Source organism: Nicotiana sylvestris, chromosome 2 (genome assembly GCF_000393655.2).
Source record: "Nicotiana sylvestris chromosome 2, ASM39365v2, whole genome shotgun sequence".
NCBI classification, from domain to species: Eukaryota; Viridiplantae; Streptophyta; class Magnoliopsida; order Solanales; family Solanaceae; genus Nicotiana; species Nicotiana sylvestris.
In genome coordinates, this window is record NC_091058.1 from 170,990,769 (window position 1) to 171,008,835 (window position 18,067).

At 38.5% G+C, this 18,067-nt stretch overlaps 1 protein-coding gene and 2 long non-coding RNA genes across 3 annotated transcripts; all 3 read left to right on the forward strand.

The window, feature by feature from the left end:
- The first annotated feature begins 2,678 nt into the window (after window positions 1-2,678).
- LOC138886428 (uncharacterized) lies at window positions 2,679-3,528 on the forward strand. The gene is made up of 2 exons (XR_011405157.1): window positions 2,679-2,890; window positions 3,396-3,528. It is a non-coding gene; the product is annotated as an uncharacterized lncRNA (long non-coding RNA).
- A 1,621-nt stretch (window positions 3,529-5,149) lies between these two features.
- On the forward strand, window positions 5,150-8,317 carry LOC138885966 (uncharacterized). Its single transcript, XM_070166983.1, has one exon. It carries the CDS (start codon window positions 5,150-5,152, stop codon window positions 8,315-8,317), a length of 3,168 nt encoding a protein of 1,055 aa, XP_070023084.1.
- Window positions 8,318-9,777: 1,460 nt separating this feature from the next.
- Window positions 9,778-11,903, forward strand: LOC138886429 (uncharacterized). Its single transcript, XR_011405158.1, has 2 exons — window positions 9,778-10,662; window positions 11,168-11,903. It is a non-coding gene; the product is annotated as an uncharacterized lncRNA (long non-coding RNA).
- Window positions 11,904-18,067: the final 6,164 nt, after the last annotated feature.

The window sequence follows — 18,067 nt, forward strand, 5'->3', positions numbered from 1 at the left end:
AAACCTGCAATTAAGCACAACTTGTGAGCCTTTTGGGACTACTTTGTACAAATTTCTAATCAAAACTTAAGCAAGAAGGAGTATAAAATGTATTAAAATCCCTAGTTATCAATTCCCCCAAACTTAAGCTTTTGCTTGTCCTCGAGCAAATAAAATAAGACCCATCCCTTAAGGAAAAATCCATGAAATTTTCAGATGTCCTAAAGTAACCTCATCTAGAATCAATTGGGACTAACAATTGCCCTCAATACAAATGAATCATTAATAACTTTTACTCCTTTAAACACCATGGATTAAGTGCAACACAAGAGCATCAAGAATTGACTCAACACATCAAAGAACTCTTTTCTATTACTTCGGTCATTGTAGAATCCAAACTCTCACATCCTCAACTCTCCCAAGCAATCCTCACCTTTAAGATAGTGGCACTCAAAACAAGGATAGGGAAATTCACACATCTCTTTCAAGAAAAAGCCACAAGTCTGGCTCTAGGTACCATATGCTTGCCCCTTATGTGAGTATCCACTAATGTAAACTTCATTCAACTCAAGATCATATAGGGCTTTTATGGAGACATTGTGAAGACTTTTGGTTCAAGGTAGGAAATGTTTTGGTCTAAGTAGGTTCCATCTTCCCTTAAGCACTTCTTTTGATTCATTTGGCACATATTCACTTGACTCTTTGAGTCATTTCACTTCTTTCTGAGGGGTTAGAGAGACACACTGTCACTCTTTCTTATATATTTCAAACCTTTTCTCCTTTTTCAACTTTCCACACTTTTCTTTCTTTGCTTTTCCTGAATCTCTTTTTGTTCTTTTTCATATTAAACATTCTATTTGCCATTTTGCTTTTCTTTCTTTTTCATTGCCTTTCCTTTTCTTCATTTTTGTGCCTTTTTACCACTTTGTTGCAATCCTCGTTTCTCCCCCCAAACTTATTCTTTTGCCATGCGCTAAAGGAAAGATCGGGTGCCAAGAGAGGGTATCTTTCAGAACAGGTATAGGCTTGTATCATGGTTCTTGAAGGAAGCAGGTCTAAGGCTCAAAAGGGTTGACTAGTGATCTTATCATTGGTAGGTTAGGGGTGTGTTCAACTATCATTTGGACCAAGGAGAGCCTATAATCATGTCTCAAGTCAAAATTCACTTAGAATTTCGCCTCAACAAACATTCAAGGCAAGTTCTAAACCAATGGCTCAGGACTCAGACTTGCAATGTGATTACTCACCACACAAGCTATGGGATTGCTAAAGCCACAGAGTCGGAGGCCCACAACGACCTTAGATAAGATTTGAGCATATCATGGTCCCGAAAAACCACTTGTTGATTATCGGTCAACACAAGAGTCTCAAGGTCACTACTTTCAACATCCTAAACACAACAATTTGTTTTTGCCAATAAGATCAAAGGCAAATGTGCTAGGCCCAAGTGAAGCTTTGCTTGAGGCACCTTTAACTACTAACTACTAAAAATAAAATAAAAACGGACTCAAACCCTTTAGAAGGTTGTCATGCCATCCATCATTGGGAAGAGCCACCCGATTCACACAAAATCCACCTTTGGAAAGAACCGTGGCATTAAGAAAACCAAAAGCTTATTGTAAACTTTAAAACAAGAAGCTACGAATCACAAATAAGAAGATAAGAACGAAAATTTTGCGGAAAGTAGAATGAATATATACAAGAGGGGATTTGAGTATACAATAGATGGGATGAATATGTACAATGTAACATAACTTTATATACAGACCCAAAGTAAAATAAAAGTGCGATAAATGTAACGAAATATTAAAATTATATACAACCCAAAGATGAAAAATCAAGAAAGCATAAAAAATGTCAAATATATACAGTCATATGAATGTAGGGCCTACCCCCTCAAATGAAAGTTGACATTGTCCCCAATGCTAACTAAACCAAATAAAGCATCAAAAGAGAAAGGAAAAAGGATATAGGGACTCCCTATGGCATGTCTGTCTACATAGGCTCCTGAGTGGTCCCAGGGTCCTCATTGTGCCCGGGAACCTCAGTCTGGTTCCCAGTGGCCTGCTGTTGTGCTGCTAGGACTAGGCCTGGACCTGGACATGCTCCTGAAGTGCATCATGTGGGTGATTGGAGAAGCCTCCGGTGGATCGGCCAACTGGATTACTGCATCATCAGCTCTAGGAATCATCCTCTTCCTCTTGGGAGGCCTTTGTGACTGCTCTGGCTGGGAATGAGCTGTGGGTACTAGGTCCTGGAGCAGTTAGTCTAAAGGCAACTGATCTGCCTTCAGTCTGTCAACAATAGCTCTCAACTACTTCACGGACTCCTTGGATGCCCGTGTCTTCCTCAGCTTCTTGTGCTCCCAAGCAAGCTCCTTGAGAGCCTTTCTGTAACACCCCAAAATTTTTACAATATTTGCATTCTTGATTGAGCATTTTTTTTAACGAGGAAATATTTTACTTTGCACTTCCTAAATGTGAAATGGTCAGTATATGAAAATTTCTTACTTAGGTTGTGTTAATATTGGCAAGGAAGTTCCACGGTGTTGCTATATGTAACACTTAATATTATTTTGACTAGTTGTTATTAAATATAGTATATAATTAAGTTTAGGGTTTCCAACCTTTTGTATTTATCTAAGAATATTTAGTAGTTGAGGAATTATTTTATTTCATATCTATCCGTAAGCTCCCTATTCTTCTACTCTTCCGAAACAAAAAAAGAAGAAGAAATATCTACCTCTCTCTTTCTATCTCTATCTTTCTACTCTATCTCTCTATCTCTATCTCTCTCTATCTTTCTCCTCTGTAAGAACAAGAAGCTGAAGGTTCATAAAAAAAAACTCATGGATTTCTACTAAATCAACACACAAAATTCGTTTTTGGTGAAGATCAAGTTGCTCCTCTTGGTAAGTTTCTATAACCTGTTTTTATACTAGATATCTACTAGTATTTTCTACATATCGTTTTGTACAGAGCTCCGATTTAAGTGATTTAGGACTTTCTGGAAAGGTATTTCATAAATATACAACTTTTATGAAGGAATCAAAATCTAGTTTTGTTGTTATGTACCTGAAAAAGAGTCAGAAAGTACAGGGCAGGTGCTGTCCAGATTTTCAGTTCTTGAAATACTCCATGTACTGCTGTTAGTAAATTTAGCATAACCTTTTGTTCAAAATTGATATGGTGGTGATTCAAGATGTTCTGACACGGTAAGACATAGATCTACAACTTTTATGAAGACTATAAAGTTTGGTTTGTCCGTATAGATCTTCAAAACTGAGTCACAACTTAGAACAGTGATACTGTCCAGAATTTCTGTTTCAAACGTTTTTGGGTAATTTTCACCAATATCATATTTAGTTGACTTGTTAAATAACTGAACTTATTTAGATATTTGATTATGTATTTAAGGTATATAAACCCTTGAAAAAAAAACATCAAAGGAGAAGTGTTTGAGGAAGTGGACAGATTTGGTTTGTTTACGGCGTAGACGATTCGAACGTCCCCAAGTTGTGATTGAACTGTTTTATGGTAAAACACCAAGGTTTGTGTATAAACTTGTACTCTTTTTGCTTGCTGGAAATATGTTGAAATAACCTGATATTTTGTTTTTATTGTCTTCAATTTATATTGTTATATTCGTATTATAATAAGTCTTGTCAGAAATTTGCTAAATCGCTCATTCGTACGGATTGTTTGATCATTTTGCATTCTTATTGGGACTTTGTCCTTCTTGTGGCAGTGATTTGGTCACTCACTTGGCATGCCTCTTGATTCGGATCTTTTGCCATCTTGACTTTGGATTTGTAGTTCGTCTTGGATTATGGAACTTGTCCGTGTTAAGTACGAACTAGGAAGCCATTTTTAATATGGTTCTTGATTCTCTTGTCTATTGGGTTTTGACCCTACTTGATTTGGGGCTTCGGTCCATCTTGATATTTGATTATGCTTAGTGTGATGGCATGACGTACATATTGGGCGAAAAATGGATAATTGGTATACTTCCTTAAATTGATAGTATACATTTTCTAGACTCTTGAGCATTGTTATTAATATTTGGAAACACTTCAAAGTTTGATATTGGTATGTTTGATATATTTGTTCACTTATTTTAAATTATGTTAAATTGAGCTAACTATGACTGAAAAGGGGAATTGGAGAATTTAATGACTTCAAGCCTAAAGTTTATACACCACTAAGCTTTATGCTTAGCGATAGTTGTTTTCTATCGTAGGAAATGTTCGGGATGAAATCTGAAGATGTCCAGGGTGAATTGGTCTTTTGGAAGAACTTATGAAGATCACATTTGCATATGCACCTTGGTTTTGCATAGTTTTGGGACGTATACATGATGTACAGGATATACAGAATATATACATATATATATATATATATATATATATATATATATATATATATATATATATATATATATATATATATATATATATATATATATATATATATATATATATATATATATATATATATATATATATATATATATATATATATATATATATATAAAGACCAAAAAAATCTTGTAACTTGAATTTGTAACTTACTTTATTGTATTAGGGTATTTTAATGACTCAGGTCTTGTAATATGCTGAATTTACACTTTGTCTTGTAAATATGTAGAAAAGGAGAAAACTAGTTTCCCTTTCTTTATACCCGATAGTTTAAAATTTATGTATAATACAAACTTGCAGTGATTTTGAATGAGTGTATAAATTTGTTAGAAAGTTGTTTTAAATCTCTTGATTGCTCAAGAAGGGTTATATCACCCTGTGTTAATATTTCGACATTGTATTTTATGTTAAATAAAATTATGGTGTATGTGAAAAAAAAATATATTGCACTTTGAACCTTTTCGCATGGGCTTATTTCCGCTACTAAATTACTTTGGATATTTTTATTAATATCTCTTTTAATATTTTGTTAGTAGGGAGTTAGATTTGTTTCTTAAGTAGTAGCCTCCCAAAGGGGTTGCTACAAGTTTTGGTATCAGAGCCACGGCTTGTGATTCTAGGATTTGTTTTGTTGTGATAGTACGTAGTATTTGCTGTTATTTTTTTTTTTTTGAAAATGACTTGGAGTTTATAAATTTTTGCATACTTGTTTAATTTAATTTATTGGATTCTGTGTGCACGTGCATCATGTACATGTCCCTAATGCAGTGTGATCTTATCTTTTATAGGAATTTTAATATTGCCTCTTCTTTGAATAGAGCTGTTGAATCCGTTGATGAAAGTCAGGCTCAGCATAATGTCATGCCTCACCTTCAGGGAGAAAATGAGGAACCCTTGCCTGACCTAAATCATCCTCGTGTTAGTGGAAATGAAGTGGGCAGTAATCCAAGAGCAATGAGTCATAATACTTCATTTATGACTCCTCCATTCCAGCAAATGGCTGAGTTCTTTCGTCACTTGGCTGGGACAAGGTCAGAACCTAGTGAAATGAATTTTGAGAAGATGAGAAAAATGGGCGGAGTTGAATTTGAAGGCACTACAGATCCCACGGTAGCTGAACAATGGCTCGAGCGCATGGAGAGGGTCTTTGAACAACTGGAGTGTACTAATGCTTCCAAATTTAAGTATGCTATCTCTCTTTTACAAAAAGACGCCTATAATTGGTGGGTAAGTGTGCCAAATGCAAAAGAAAAACCTCCGGTGCTGACTTGGGATGACTTTGTGAAATTATTTCGTGCAAAATATGTTCCCCCTGTCTATTGTGATGCTAAAAAGAAAGAGTTTTTGAATTTAAGACAAGGAAGTATGTCTATTGCAGAATATCAACAAAACTTTCTCAGGCTTTCTCGCTATGCTAAAGGTATTATTGATGGTGAAAGAGACAAGTGCAGAAGATTTGAAGAAGGTTTGAATGGTTACATTCGAAAATCAGTGGCAATCTTACAACTTGATGATTTTTCCAAGCTGATTTCAGCTGCTCTTACTTGGGAAAGAATTGACAAGGAAGAAGCTAGTAGGAGAGAAAACAGGTTTAGGAAGGGTAATTCAGATTATGGCGGTCCATCCAAAAAGGGAAAGTTTGATTATTCCAGGACTGAGAGTACACATAAATCATTACATCATAAGCAGAACAAGTCGAATTTTTCTACTGCCAGTACTCCAAGTTATGTCCAAGGCAAAACTCATACCCCTATTTGTGCACAGTGCGGGAAGAATCATTATGATGCCTGTAGACGAGCTTCCGGTGCTTGCTTTAATTGTGGAAGTATGGATCATAAAGTGAAGGATTGTCCTAATCCTAATCCTTTTTCGTATTCACATACAGAGGGATCAGTTCAAAAGCCTGTCACTATTCATTCTCAAGCTAATAGCAGTGCTAGACCTCGAAATATGCAAGCAGCGGGTTCGAGTGGAGCTAATCAGGCTGGTGGGTCAAGGGCTACTGCACGAGTTTATGCTATGAGACAGAAGAATGACCAGGATGGCCCAGGCGTGGTTGCTGGTAAATTTCACTTATTTGGCATATCTGTTGTTACACTATTTGATCCTGGATCTTCGCACTCTTATGTTTGCTCATCACTTGCATTTCCTGATACTGTTAAATCTGGGAGACTTGACTTTGATGTGCTGTTCACGAGTCCATTAGGTCATCAGGCTATTGTTAACAGGATTTACCGAGATTGTCCATTCATGATTCAAAATCTGGTCTTCCCTGCCGACTTGCTTGAAATGCCCTTCCAAGACTATGATGTTATTGTTGGCATGGATTGGCTCCATAGGCACCACGCAGTGGTTGATTGTAGGTTGAAGCAAGTGACATTTAGAACTCCTGCACATTCACACATAGTAGTTCAAGGAGAAAAATCATTGACATCTAATATTATTTCAGCGGTCTTGGCAAGGAAAATGATTTGTCAAGGTTGTGATGCCTATCTTGCTCATATAGTCGATACACGATTGGGGAGTCCAAGTCTTAAGGACATACCAACTGTGTGCGACTTTCCTGATGTATTTCCTGATGATCTTCCTGGGTTGCCTCCAGAAAGGGAGATTGAATTTCCTATAGATCTTGTCCCGGGAACTACCCCTATTTCTATCGCTCCTTATAGAATGGCTCCAGCTGAATTAAAAGAGTTGAAGGCTCAATTGCAAGAACTTCTTGAGAAAGGTTTCATCCATCCCAGTATTTCACCTTGGGGAGCTCCTGTTTTATTTGTGAAAAAGAAAGATGGCACTCTTAGGCTTTGCATTGATTACCGACAGCTGAACAAGGTAACAATCAAGAACAAATACCCGTTGCCTAGAATCGATGACTTGTTTGACCAACTGAAGGGTGCCAGCTTATTCTCAAAAATTGACTTGAGGTCTGGATATTATCAGTTGCGTGTGAGGGAGCAAGATGTTCCTAAAACTGCTTTTAGGACCAGGTATGGCCATTATGAATTTTTGGTAATGCCATTTGGTTTAACAAATGCTCCTGCCGCATTTATGGATCTAATGAACCGTATATTCAAGTCTTATCTCGATCAATTTGTGGTAGTGTTTATTGATGACATTTTAGTCTATTCCAAGAATAGAGAAGATCATGATAAGCATATCCGAATTGTCATGCAAATTCTGAAAGAGAGACAACTCTACGCTAAGCTTTCCAAATGTGAATTTTGGCTGAATGAAGTGGCATTTTTGGGGCACATTGTATCATCTGAAGGTGTGAAGGTTGATCCTAGTAAGATTCAAGCTATTGTTGATTGGAAACTCCCTAAAACTCCAACTGAGATAAGAAGTTTCTTGGGTTTAGCAGGATACTACAGAAGGTTTGTGAAGGGCTTCTCTATTATAGCTTCTCCTTTAACCAAACTTTTGGGGAAAGATACTAAGTTTGTATGGGATGACAAGTGTCAAGAGAGCTTTGAAAAGCTCAAATCCTTGTTGACACAAGCTCCAATACTTTCTTTGCCAGCTGAAGGAAAAGATTATGTGGTACACAGTGATGCATCTCATCGTGGCTTGGGTTGTGTTTTGATGCAAGAAGGGAAAGTAATTGCTTATGCCTCTCGAAAGTTGAAATCACATGAGTTAAATTATCCCACTCACGATCTTGAACTTGCTGCCATTGTTTTTGCCTTAAAAATTTGGAGGCATTACTTGTACGGAGAGAAGTGTCACATATTTACTGATCACAAGAGTTTGAAGTACTTGGGTACACAAAAAGAGTTAAACTTGAGACAACGTAGATGGATTGAACTCATCAAAGATTATGATTGCACGATTGATTATCATCCTGGTAAAGCCAATGTAGAAAAAGAAGGAGCGGTTGGCAGGAAAGGTGACTTTCTTTTCCTTTTCGACTTCTTCCTTTAGAACTTCCTGTAAAGTGGAAGGGTAGGCCTTTGGCACCAGAAAGGTGAGGATCGAAATTCGGAGAGTGAAGAGATGAAGGAACCCGAGAACGAACTTCATATATCCCTTTTCTACTCAATCCAGAAACAAGATCGGACAGGGGAATCCACTTCTGAGATGGAGAGAATCCCGGGATGCATATGCTCTTTTCAGGGTTGAAGGAAGTGGTTGCAGATGCGTTGAGTCGCAATTCCCTTGCAAGTTTAACTCTAAGTCATTTGCCTTTGCTTCTTGAATTAAGAGCCATGAATGTTTGCCTTTCATTTAATTCTAATGGTTCTATCATTGCTAATTTGCAAGTCAAGCCAGTCTTACTTGAGCAAGTCCAAGAAGCACAGAAGTTAGATGAGAAGCTGGTGAAACGGGTTGAAGAAGTCCAAAATGGAAGAGAATCAAATTTTTCATTAAGGAAAGATGGTACCTTATTTTATAAAAATAGGTTGTGTGTTCCTAATGATGATGAATTGAGAAAGCAGATCTTGATTGAAGCACATAGTTCACCTTATGCAATGCATCCTGGAGGTACTAAAATGTATCGGACCATTAAGGAACACTATTGGTGGAGTGGTATGAAGAAAGACATTGCAGAGTTCATTTCTAAATGCTTGGTATGTCAACAAATAAAAGCCGAACATCAAGTCCCAGCTGGTTTACTGCAACCTTTGTCAATACCTGAATGGAAATGGGAAATGATAACGATGGACTTTGTTTCTGGACTTCCACGTACTCAAAGAAATCATGATGCAATTTGGGTCATTGTAGATAGACTAACTAAGAGTGCTCATTTCTTGGCAATCAGAATGGACTACTCACTGGAACGTTTAGCAGAATTGTACATTAATGAGATTGTGAAGCTGTATGGAATCCCTGTTTCTATTGTGTCCGATAGAGATCCGAGGTTTACATCCAGATTTTGGTCTAGTCTGCAAGAAACTTTGGGTTCCAGGTTGAATTTTAGCACTGCTTTCCATCCACAAACAGACGGCCAGTCTGAAAGGGTAATACAAATCTTGGAGGATATGCTTCGAGCCTGCATTATTGAGTTTAAGGGTAGTTGGGACAAACATTTGGCCCTAATAGAATTTGCTTACAATAATAGCTACCAATCAAGCATAGGCATGCCTCCTTATGAAGATTTATATGGGAGAAAATGTAGAATGCCTCTTTGTTGGAATGAGGTTGGTGAAAGAAAATTTGTGGGTCCTGAGATTGTGCAACAAACTGAAGATAAGGTAAAAATCATCAAGGATCGTTTGAAAATTTCTTCAGACAGACAAAAGTCCTATGCTGATCTTAAAAGACGTGAAATTGAGCATCAGGTGGGTGATAAGGTATTTTTAAAGGTATCTCCATGGAAGAAGATTATGAGATTTGGCCAGAAAGGTAAACTTAGTCCTCGATTTATTGGACCTTATGAAATACTTGAAAGAATTGGTCCGGTTGCATATAAGCTAGCTTTGCCACCTGAATTAGGTAAGATCCACAACGTCTTTCATGTTTCTATGCTTCGAAAATACCGCTCAGATCCATCTCATGTTCTTCCTATTGAGTCTATTGAGGTTAATCCTGATTTGACATATGAAGAAGAACCAATTCAAATCTTAGCGCGGGAGATAAAAGAGCTTAGAAAAAAAAGAATCCCATTAGTGAAGGTTCTTTGGAGAAATCATTCAGGCGAAGAAGCTACCTGGGAGCGAGAAGAGGATATACGAGTTCAATATCCACATTTGTTTCGGGACTAGTACAAGGTAAATTTCGAGACGAAATTTTTTTTAGGGAGAGAGAGTTGTAACACCCCAAAATTTTTACAATATTTGCATTCTTGATTGAGCATTTTTTTTAACGAGGAAATATTTTACTTTGCACTTCCTAAATGTGAAATGGTCAGTATATGAAAATTTCTTACTTAGGTTGTGTTAATATTGGCAAGGAAGTTCCATGGTGTTGCTATATGTAACACTTAATATTATTTTGACGAGTTGTTATTAAATATAGTATATAATTAAGTTTTGGGTTTCCAACCTTTTGTATTTATCTAAGAATATTTAGTAGTTGAGGAATCATTTTATTTCATATCTATCCGTAAGCTCCCTATTCTTCTACTCTTCCGAAACAAAAAAAGAAGAAGAAATATCTACCTCTCTCTTTCTATCTCTATCTTTCTACTCTATCTCTCTATCTCTATCTCTCTCTATCTTTCTCGTCTGTAAGAACAAGAAGCTGAAGGTTCATAAAAAAAACTCATGGATTTCTACTAAATCAACACACAAAATTCGTTTTTGGTGAAGATCAAGTTGCTCCTCTTGGTAAGTTTCTATAACCTGTTTTTATACTAGACATCAACTAGTATTTTCTACATATCTTTTTGTACATAGCTCCAATTTAAGTGATTTAGGACTTTCTGGAAAGGTATTTCATAAATATACAACTCTTGTGAAGGAATAAAAATGTAGTTTTGTTGTTATATACCTGAAAAAGAGTCAGAAAGTACAGGGCAGGTGCTGTCCAGATTTTCAGTTCTTGAAATACTCCATGTACCGCTGTTAGTAAATTTAGCATAACGTTTTGTTCAAAATTGATATGGTGGTGATTCAAGATGTTCTGAAATTGTAAGACATAGATCTACAACTTTTATGAAGACTATAAAGTCTGGTTTGTCCGTATAGATCTTCAAAACTGAGTCACAACTTAGAACAGTGATACTGTCCATAATTTCTGTTTCAAACGTTTTTGGGTAATTTTCACCAATATCATGCTTAGTTGACTTGTTAAATCACTGAACTTATTTAGATATTTGATTATGTATTTAAGGTATATAAACCCTTGAAAAAAAACATCAAAGGAGAAGTGTTTGAGGAAGTGGACAGATTTGGTTTGTTTACGGCGTAGACGATTCGAACGTCCCCAAGTTGTGATTGAACTGTTTTATGGTAAAACACCAAGGTTTGTGTATAAACTTGTACTCTTTTTGCTTGCTGGAAATATGTTGAAATAACCTGATATTTTGTTTTTATTGTCTTCAATTTATATTGTTATATTCGTATTATAATAAGTCTTGTCAGAAATTTGTTAAATCGCCCATTCGTACGGATTGTTTGATCATTTTGCATTCTTGTTGGGACTTTGTCCTTCTTGTGGCAGTGATTTGGTCACTCACTTGGCATGCCTCTTGATTCGGATCTTTTGCCATCTTGACTTTGGATTTGTAGTTCGTCTTGGATTATGGAACTTGTCCGTGTTAAGTACGAACTAGGAAGCCATTTTTAATATGGTTCGTGATTCTCTTGTCTATTGGGTTTTGACCCTACTTGATTTGGGGCTTCGGTCCATCTTGATATTTGATTATGCTTAGTGTGATGGCATGACGTACATATTGGGCGAAAAATGGATAATTGGTATACTTCCTTAAATTGATAGTATACACTTTCTAGACTCTTGAGCATTGTTATTAATATTTGGAAACACTTCAAAGTTTGATATTGGTATGTTTGATATATTTGTTCACTTGTTTTAAATTATGTTAAATTGAGCTAACTATGACTGAAAAGGGGAATTGGAGAATTTAATGACTCCAAGCCTAAAGTTTATACACCACTAAGCTTTATGCTTAGCGATAGTTGTTTTCTATCGTAGGAAATGTTCGGGATGAAATTTGAAGATGTCCAGGGTGAATTGATCTTTTGGAAGAACTTATGAAGATCACATTTGCATATGCACCTTGGTTTTGCATAGTTTTGGGACGTATACATGATGTACAGGATATACAGAATATATACATACATATATATATATATATATATATATATATATATATATATATATATATATATATATGTCACACTTATGTTATTTGGAAGCTTGTTGGGTTTTAAAGACCAAAAAAATCTTGTAACTTGAATTTGTAACTTACTTTATTGTATTAGGGTATTTTAATGACTCAGGTCTTGTAATATGTTGAATTTACACTTTGTCTTGTAAATATGTAGAAAAGGAGAAAACTAGTTTCCCTTTCTTTATACCCGATAGTTTAAAATTTATGTATAATACAAACTTGCAGTGATTTTGAATGAGTGTATAAATTTGTTAGAAAGTTGTTTTAAATCTCTTGATTGCTCAAGAAGGGTTATATCACCCTGTGTTAATATTTCGACATTGTATTTTATGTTAAATAAAATTATGGTGTATGTGAAAAAAAAAATATTGCACTTTGAACCTTTTCGCATGGGCCTATTTCCGCTACTAAATTACTTTGGATATTTTTATTAATATCTCTTTTAATATTTTGTTAGTAGGGAGTTAGATTTGTTTCTTAAGTAGTATCCTCCCAAAGGGGTTGCTACACTTTCTATGTGAATCAACTTCCTCAGTCAGTACCTTCTTAGTGTCGAGGATTTTCTTTTGGTTGTCTAGTATCTCCTTGAGAGCATCCTCTATCGACTTGGGAACCTGTGGGGGTGGAGGTGCCGACTGAGCCTCTACCGTAGTAGTGAGTGTAGACAACTGGGAGGACGCACTCTACATCTAGTTGTTTATGCTAAGAAGTGCCTGGCTTAGTCGGTGGGCTGTAATAGTATGTGCACGGAAGGATAGAATCTCTGGGTCCGCTGAGGTGGATGGACTATGAGGGATAGCAGTGGAAGTAGAGTCAGGCTCAGCAGGAGTCACTACCACAACTGGCTCTTCAGACTGGCCAGTTGGAGCAGTAACTGTACCCTTGAAATTCTTGCTCTTGGGGTTATCATCCCCCTGCATGCTGTACCAGGAAAAAGGGGTCTTCGCTTTGACTTTGATGTCGAAGGGCCTCTTTTCCACTTTAAGATCCCGGAAGCACATAGTGGAAAAATGGGGAATGGGTAGCTTCTGTCATGCTCGGCACCCATAATTGTAATAATTCTTGACACCACATTCCCTAGATTTATTGGGTACCCCACCATGATCGACGCCACCAAAACTGCCCGGTGAAGAGGTAGGGAGTTGTCATGTGTCGTAGGGTCCAACCTGCTACATACAATCATCTACCACCCCCATGCTTCGAAATTCAGACTATGTCTCAGAATCTTGACGCCCACAGTCAACCAGTCAGGGGTGGTACCTGGGATTGCCAGGTATTGTTTTAGCCAGGGACGGACCTCCTCGCCCATTTACATCTTTGCCATGTAAAGGGTCTCATCCTCCTCATTGAAGCTAAGGTAACCGTTTATTGTCTTCCTGTCAAACAGCACTTTCAGGTTTCGAACCTTGGTCACCTTGGAGCCCTTTTTGATGTGGGCAACGTTGATGTAGAATTCCTTGACCAAGTGTTCATTAACATCCACATAATAATCTAGAAAATGTTCCCAACCTACTCCTGTCCTAAACTGCCTCCTCACATTGGGGTTGTGAGGTAGCAAGTCTCTATCCACAAAACTCCTCTCCGGGATCAACTTCCTCACCGATCTTGCCACGCCTCTGGTTTCCTAGTTCTATCTACCCCGCCAACCTGAGATTCACCACCTTCTCCAACTACTTCTTCTCCTCCTACTTCCTCCTCATCTCCTACTACACCCTCTCTGGATAATGAAGCTGTGGAAGAGGTGGAGTATTCATCCCCACTACCTGCTTCTGAGCCATCACACGACCCAGAAGATACATTCACTAACGCTTGGACATTGGGGGATGCTGGAGGTATGTCTCTTAGTTTTTTCCTCTCCGGCCAGTCAGGGATGTATTCTGGCACGGAGTCTGAAAATATTTCCTGAAAGGGCTCGTACTCACTCCCCGACATGCTAATGGCTCTATCAACTGCTTTTATCATCTTCTTCATGTTTTTGATGTTTTGCTAGCTTGGGGAGTAAGTTTAATCATTTTCTGTTTCCATCCCCAGGAGGATCCTCCTCTGCCTAGTTGTTTAGATCCCTTACCTCGTGGTTTCACCATTGTCTGCAAACACAATCCAAATGAACTTTTTAGTATCAGTTGCAACAGTTAAGAATAGAGTTGCAGAATCAGAAAGGAAAAATTACAGATAGGTTGCAGGAGTCACCCAGTGCGGACCGCACAAAATGGTGTGCGACCGCACAGGGGCCACTACGGACCACACAAAATGTCCATGCGGAACGCACAGAGGTGGGGTTCAGACTACCCACTCTCTATATTCAGGCAGTGCGGCCGCATAAAGGGTAATGCAGTCCGCACAAAATGTAGTGCGGTCGCATTCCTTGGGGTTCAGTTTTCATAACAATAAGCAGTGCGGTCCGCACAAAATTGTAATGCAGATCGCACAGGAGCACCGCGGACCGCACAAAAACGACCGCAGTCCACATTGAGTGCCCAGTTGTGCACTAAATTAGGGTTGATGGATTATTGATTTTAAGCTTAATTAACACCTGAGTCCTATCCCAACGCGATTTCCCATTGTTTTTAACTACATGAACCTACTCTAATCAAGAAATTAACAACCCTAATCTAATCAATTGAGGAAAATACGGGAAACATAGAAAAGGAAGTAGGAAAAACAAAAATTAAAAGAAATTAACAAAATTGAACAAGTAAAAGGGATCTAATGGTACCAGCTATGAGATGAAATGAAGAATAACAATTCCAAGCAGTTAGTTACAAGGAGAAAAGATGATGAACAATGCTTCTATTAGTTTTAAGAGTCAGGGTTTGAAAAGGGTAAAAGGAGGGCCTCAGGCCCTATTTATTGAAAAGGACCTGAGGCCTAGTCTCACCAACTAGTGCGGACTGCACAAAATGGACCGCGGTTTGCACAACACAACTATTTTCAAGCTTGAGGAGGCAACAGACTGTGGTCCGCACAAAATAAACAGCGGCCGTAGTGGTCCACTGTGGACCGTACAAAATGTAGTGCGGCCATAGTGGCAAACTTCAGAGAGGTTTACATTTCACCCTTACCAGTGCACCAACACAATCCTGTAATATCTTACAACCAGTTAGCCCAAAAATCAATCCTACTCTACGCAGGTCGCGGCACGACGCAGGTTACCATCACATCATTTGAAATGAAGAAGCGCCACCACGTCGTTGTCATCAATTTTTCCCAAGTAATGCTTGACCCGGTGCCCATTAACTCTTAAAACTTCACCATTTTTGTTCTTTAAATCAAGAGCGCCAAACGGGGTCACACACACCACTTCAAAAGGTACACTCCATTTTGACTTGAGCTTTCCCGGAAAAAGACGTAACCGGGAGTTGAACAAGAGAACCAAATCATCTACTTTGAACTCCTTTCCACGAGCATATTTATCATGAAGGTACTTCATCTTGTCCTTGTACAAGGACGAACTGGAGTAGGCATAGAATCTGAATTCATCAAGTTCATTGAGCTGCTCCACACGAAGAGTGGCTGCAATATCAAACTCAAGATTTAGCTTCCTCAAAGACCATATGGCCTTGTGCTCTAACTCAACCGGTAGATGGCAAGCTTTCCCAAACACCAACCAGTACGGAGACATACCAATCGGAGTGTTGTAAGCAGTCCTATAAGCCCATAGAGCGTCATCCAACTTCTTTGGCCAAGCGGTCCTATTTGCATTGACCTTCTTTGACAATATGCTTTTGATTTCCCTGTTAGAGACTTCAACTTGACCACTTGCTTGAGGATGATAGGGAGTAAAAACTTTGTGATTGACACCATACTTTGAAAGCAAAGTGTCGAAAGCTCTATTGCAAAAATGAGACCCCCCATCACTTATGATTGCCCGATGAGTACCAAACCTTGTAAAATTCTCTTCTTGAGAAATGCAACAACACTCCAGGCCTCATTGTTGGGAAAGGCTACGGCTTCAACCCACTTGGAAACATAGTCAACCCCTACAAGAATATACGTGTTCCCAAAAGATCTAACAAATGGGGCTATGAAATCAATGCCCTACACATAAAAAATATCAACTTCAAGGATGGTATTGAGAGGCATCTCATCTTTCTTCGAAATTTTGTCCGCTCTTTGGCATTCGTCGCATCTCTTCACCAAATCACCCATATCTTTGAACAAACTTGGCCAATAAAACCCACAACTAAGAACTTTAGAAGCCGTCCTCACCCCGCCATGATGTCCACCATAGGGAGAGGAATGACAAGCCTCCAAGATACTCAATTACTCCTCCTCCGGGATACACCATCAGATCACACCATCCGTGAAAATCTTGAACAAGTACGATTCATACCAATAGAAGTCCAAACTATCCCGCTTGAGCTTCTTCCTTTGGTTAGAAGAGAGCTCACATGGGATTATACCGGTCACAAGGAAATTAGCAACATCGAAAAACCATGGCATATCATTCATCGACATCGAAAGGAGTTGTTCGTCAGGAAATGAATCATTGATCTCTAGGCCATCACGAGGCCTCCCCTCCTCCTCCAAGCGGGACAAGTGGTCCGCCACCTAGTTATCACTACCCTTCCGGTCCATAATCTCTAAATCAAAATATTGAAGTAACAAAACCTACCGCATCAGTCTAGCTTTGGAGTCCTTCTTCATCATCAAGTACCGAAGTGCGGCATGGTCGGTATGAATAATAACCTTAGCACCTTTAAGCTACGTCCGGAATTTTTCCATAGCTAACACAATAGCCAGAAGTTCTTTCTCGGTCACCGTGTAGTTCACTTGAGCATCATTCATTGTCTTGCTCGCATAGTATACTGGATGAAATATTTTGTTCACTCTTTGATCCAAAACCACCCCAACCGCAACATCGCTTGCATTACACATGAGCTCAAAGGTAAAGCTCCAATTAGGCGTGGTAATGATAGGAGCGGTGGTCAACTTATGCTTGAGAAGTTCAAAGGCTTGCATACACTTTTCATCAAACACGAACTTAGCATCTTTTTCCAACAACTTGCACAAAGGATTCACTACCTTCGAAAAGTCTTTGATAAATCTCTGGTAGAACCCCGCATGCCTAAGAAAACTTCGGACAACCTTGACGGATGTAGGGGGAGGGAGCCTTGAAATCACCTCAATCTTTCTTTTATCCACCTCAATGTCATGCTTCGAAATTTTATGCCCAATAACTATTCCTTCTTCCACCATAAAGTGGCATTTCTCCCAATTGAGGAAAAGATTGGTTTCTTCACAACGAGCCAACACCCTATCAAGATTTTTCAAGCACTCATCAAATGAATCCCCCACAACACTAAAATCGTCCATGAACACCTCCAAAATGTCTTCCACCATATCGGTGAAAATGGCCATCATACACCACTGAAATGTAGTTGGTGCATTACACAACCCAAAAGGCATCCTAGAGAAAGCAAACGTGCCATATGGACAAGTGAATGTGGTCTTCTCCTGATCTTTTGGAGCAATCAAGTTTTGGTTGTACCCAGAATACCTATCCAAAAAGCAATAGAAGGCACGCCCAGCAAGTCGGTCCAACATCTGATCCATAAATGGCAAAGGAAAGTGATCCTTGCGGGTCACTTTATTCAACTTGCGGTAGTCCATGCAAACCCTCCAACCTGTGACGATTCTTGTAGGAATCAACTCATTTTGAGAATTTGTAACGAAGGTCATGCCACCCTTCTTCAGTACACATTACACCGGTGAAGTCCAAGAGATATTAAAGATGGGGTATACAACCCCGGCATCCAACCACTTGATTACCTCTTTTTTCACAACTTCTTGCATTGCTTCGTTCAATCTTCTTTGATGCTCCAAGGAAGGCTTTGCATCATCCTCCAAGATAATTTTGTGCATACAGAATGTGAGGC

Bases quoted from the DNA above. Each gene is read 5' to 3' on its own strand.
- LOC138885966 (XM_070166983.1), top strand. From the start codon at position 5,150: ATGTCCCTAATGCAGTGTGATCTTATCTTTTATAGGAATTTTAATATT.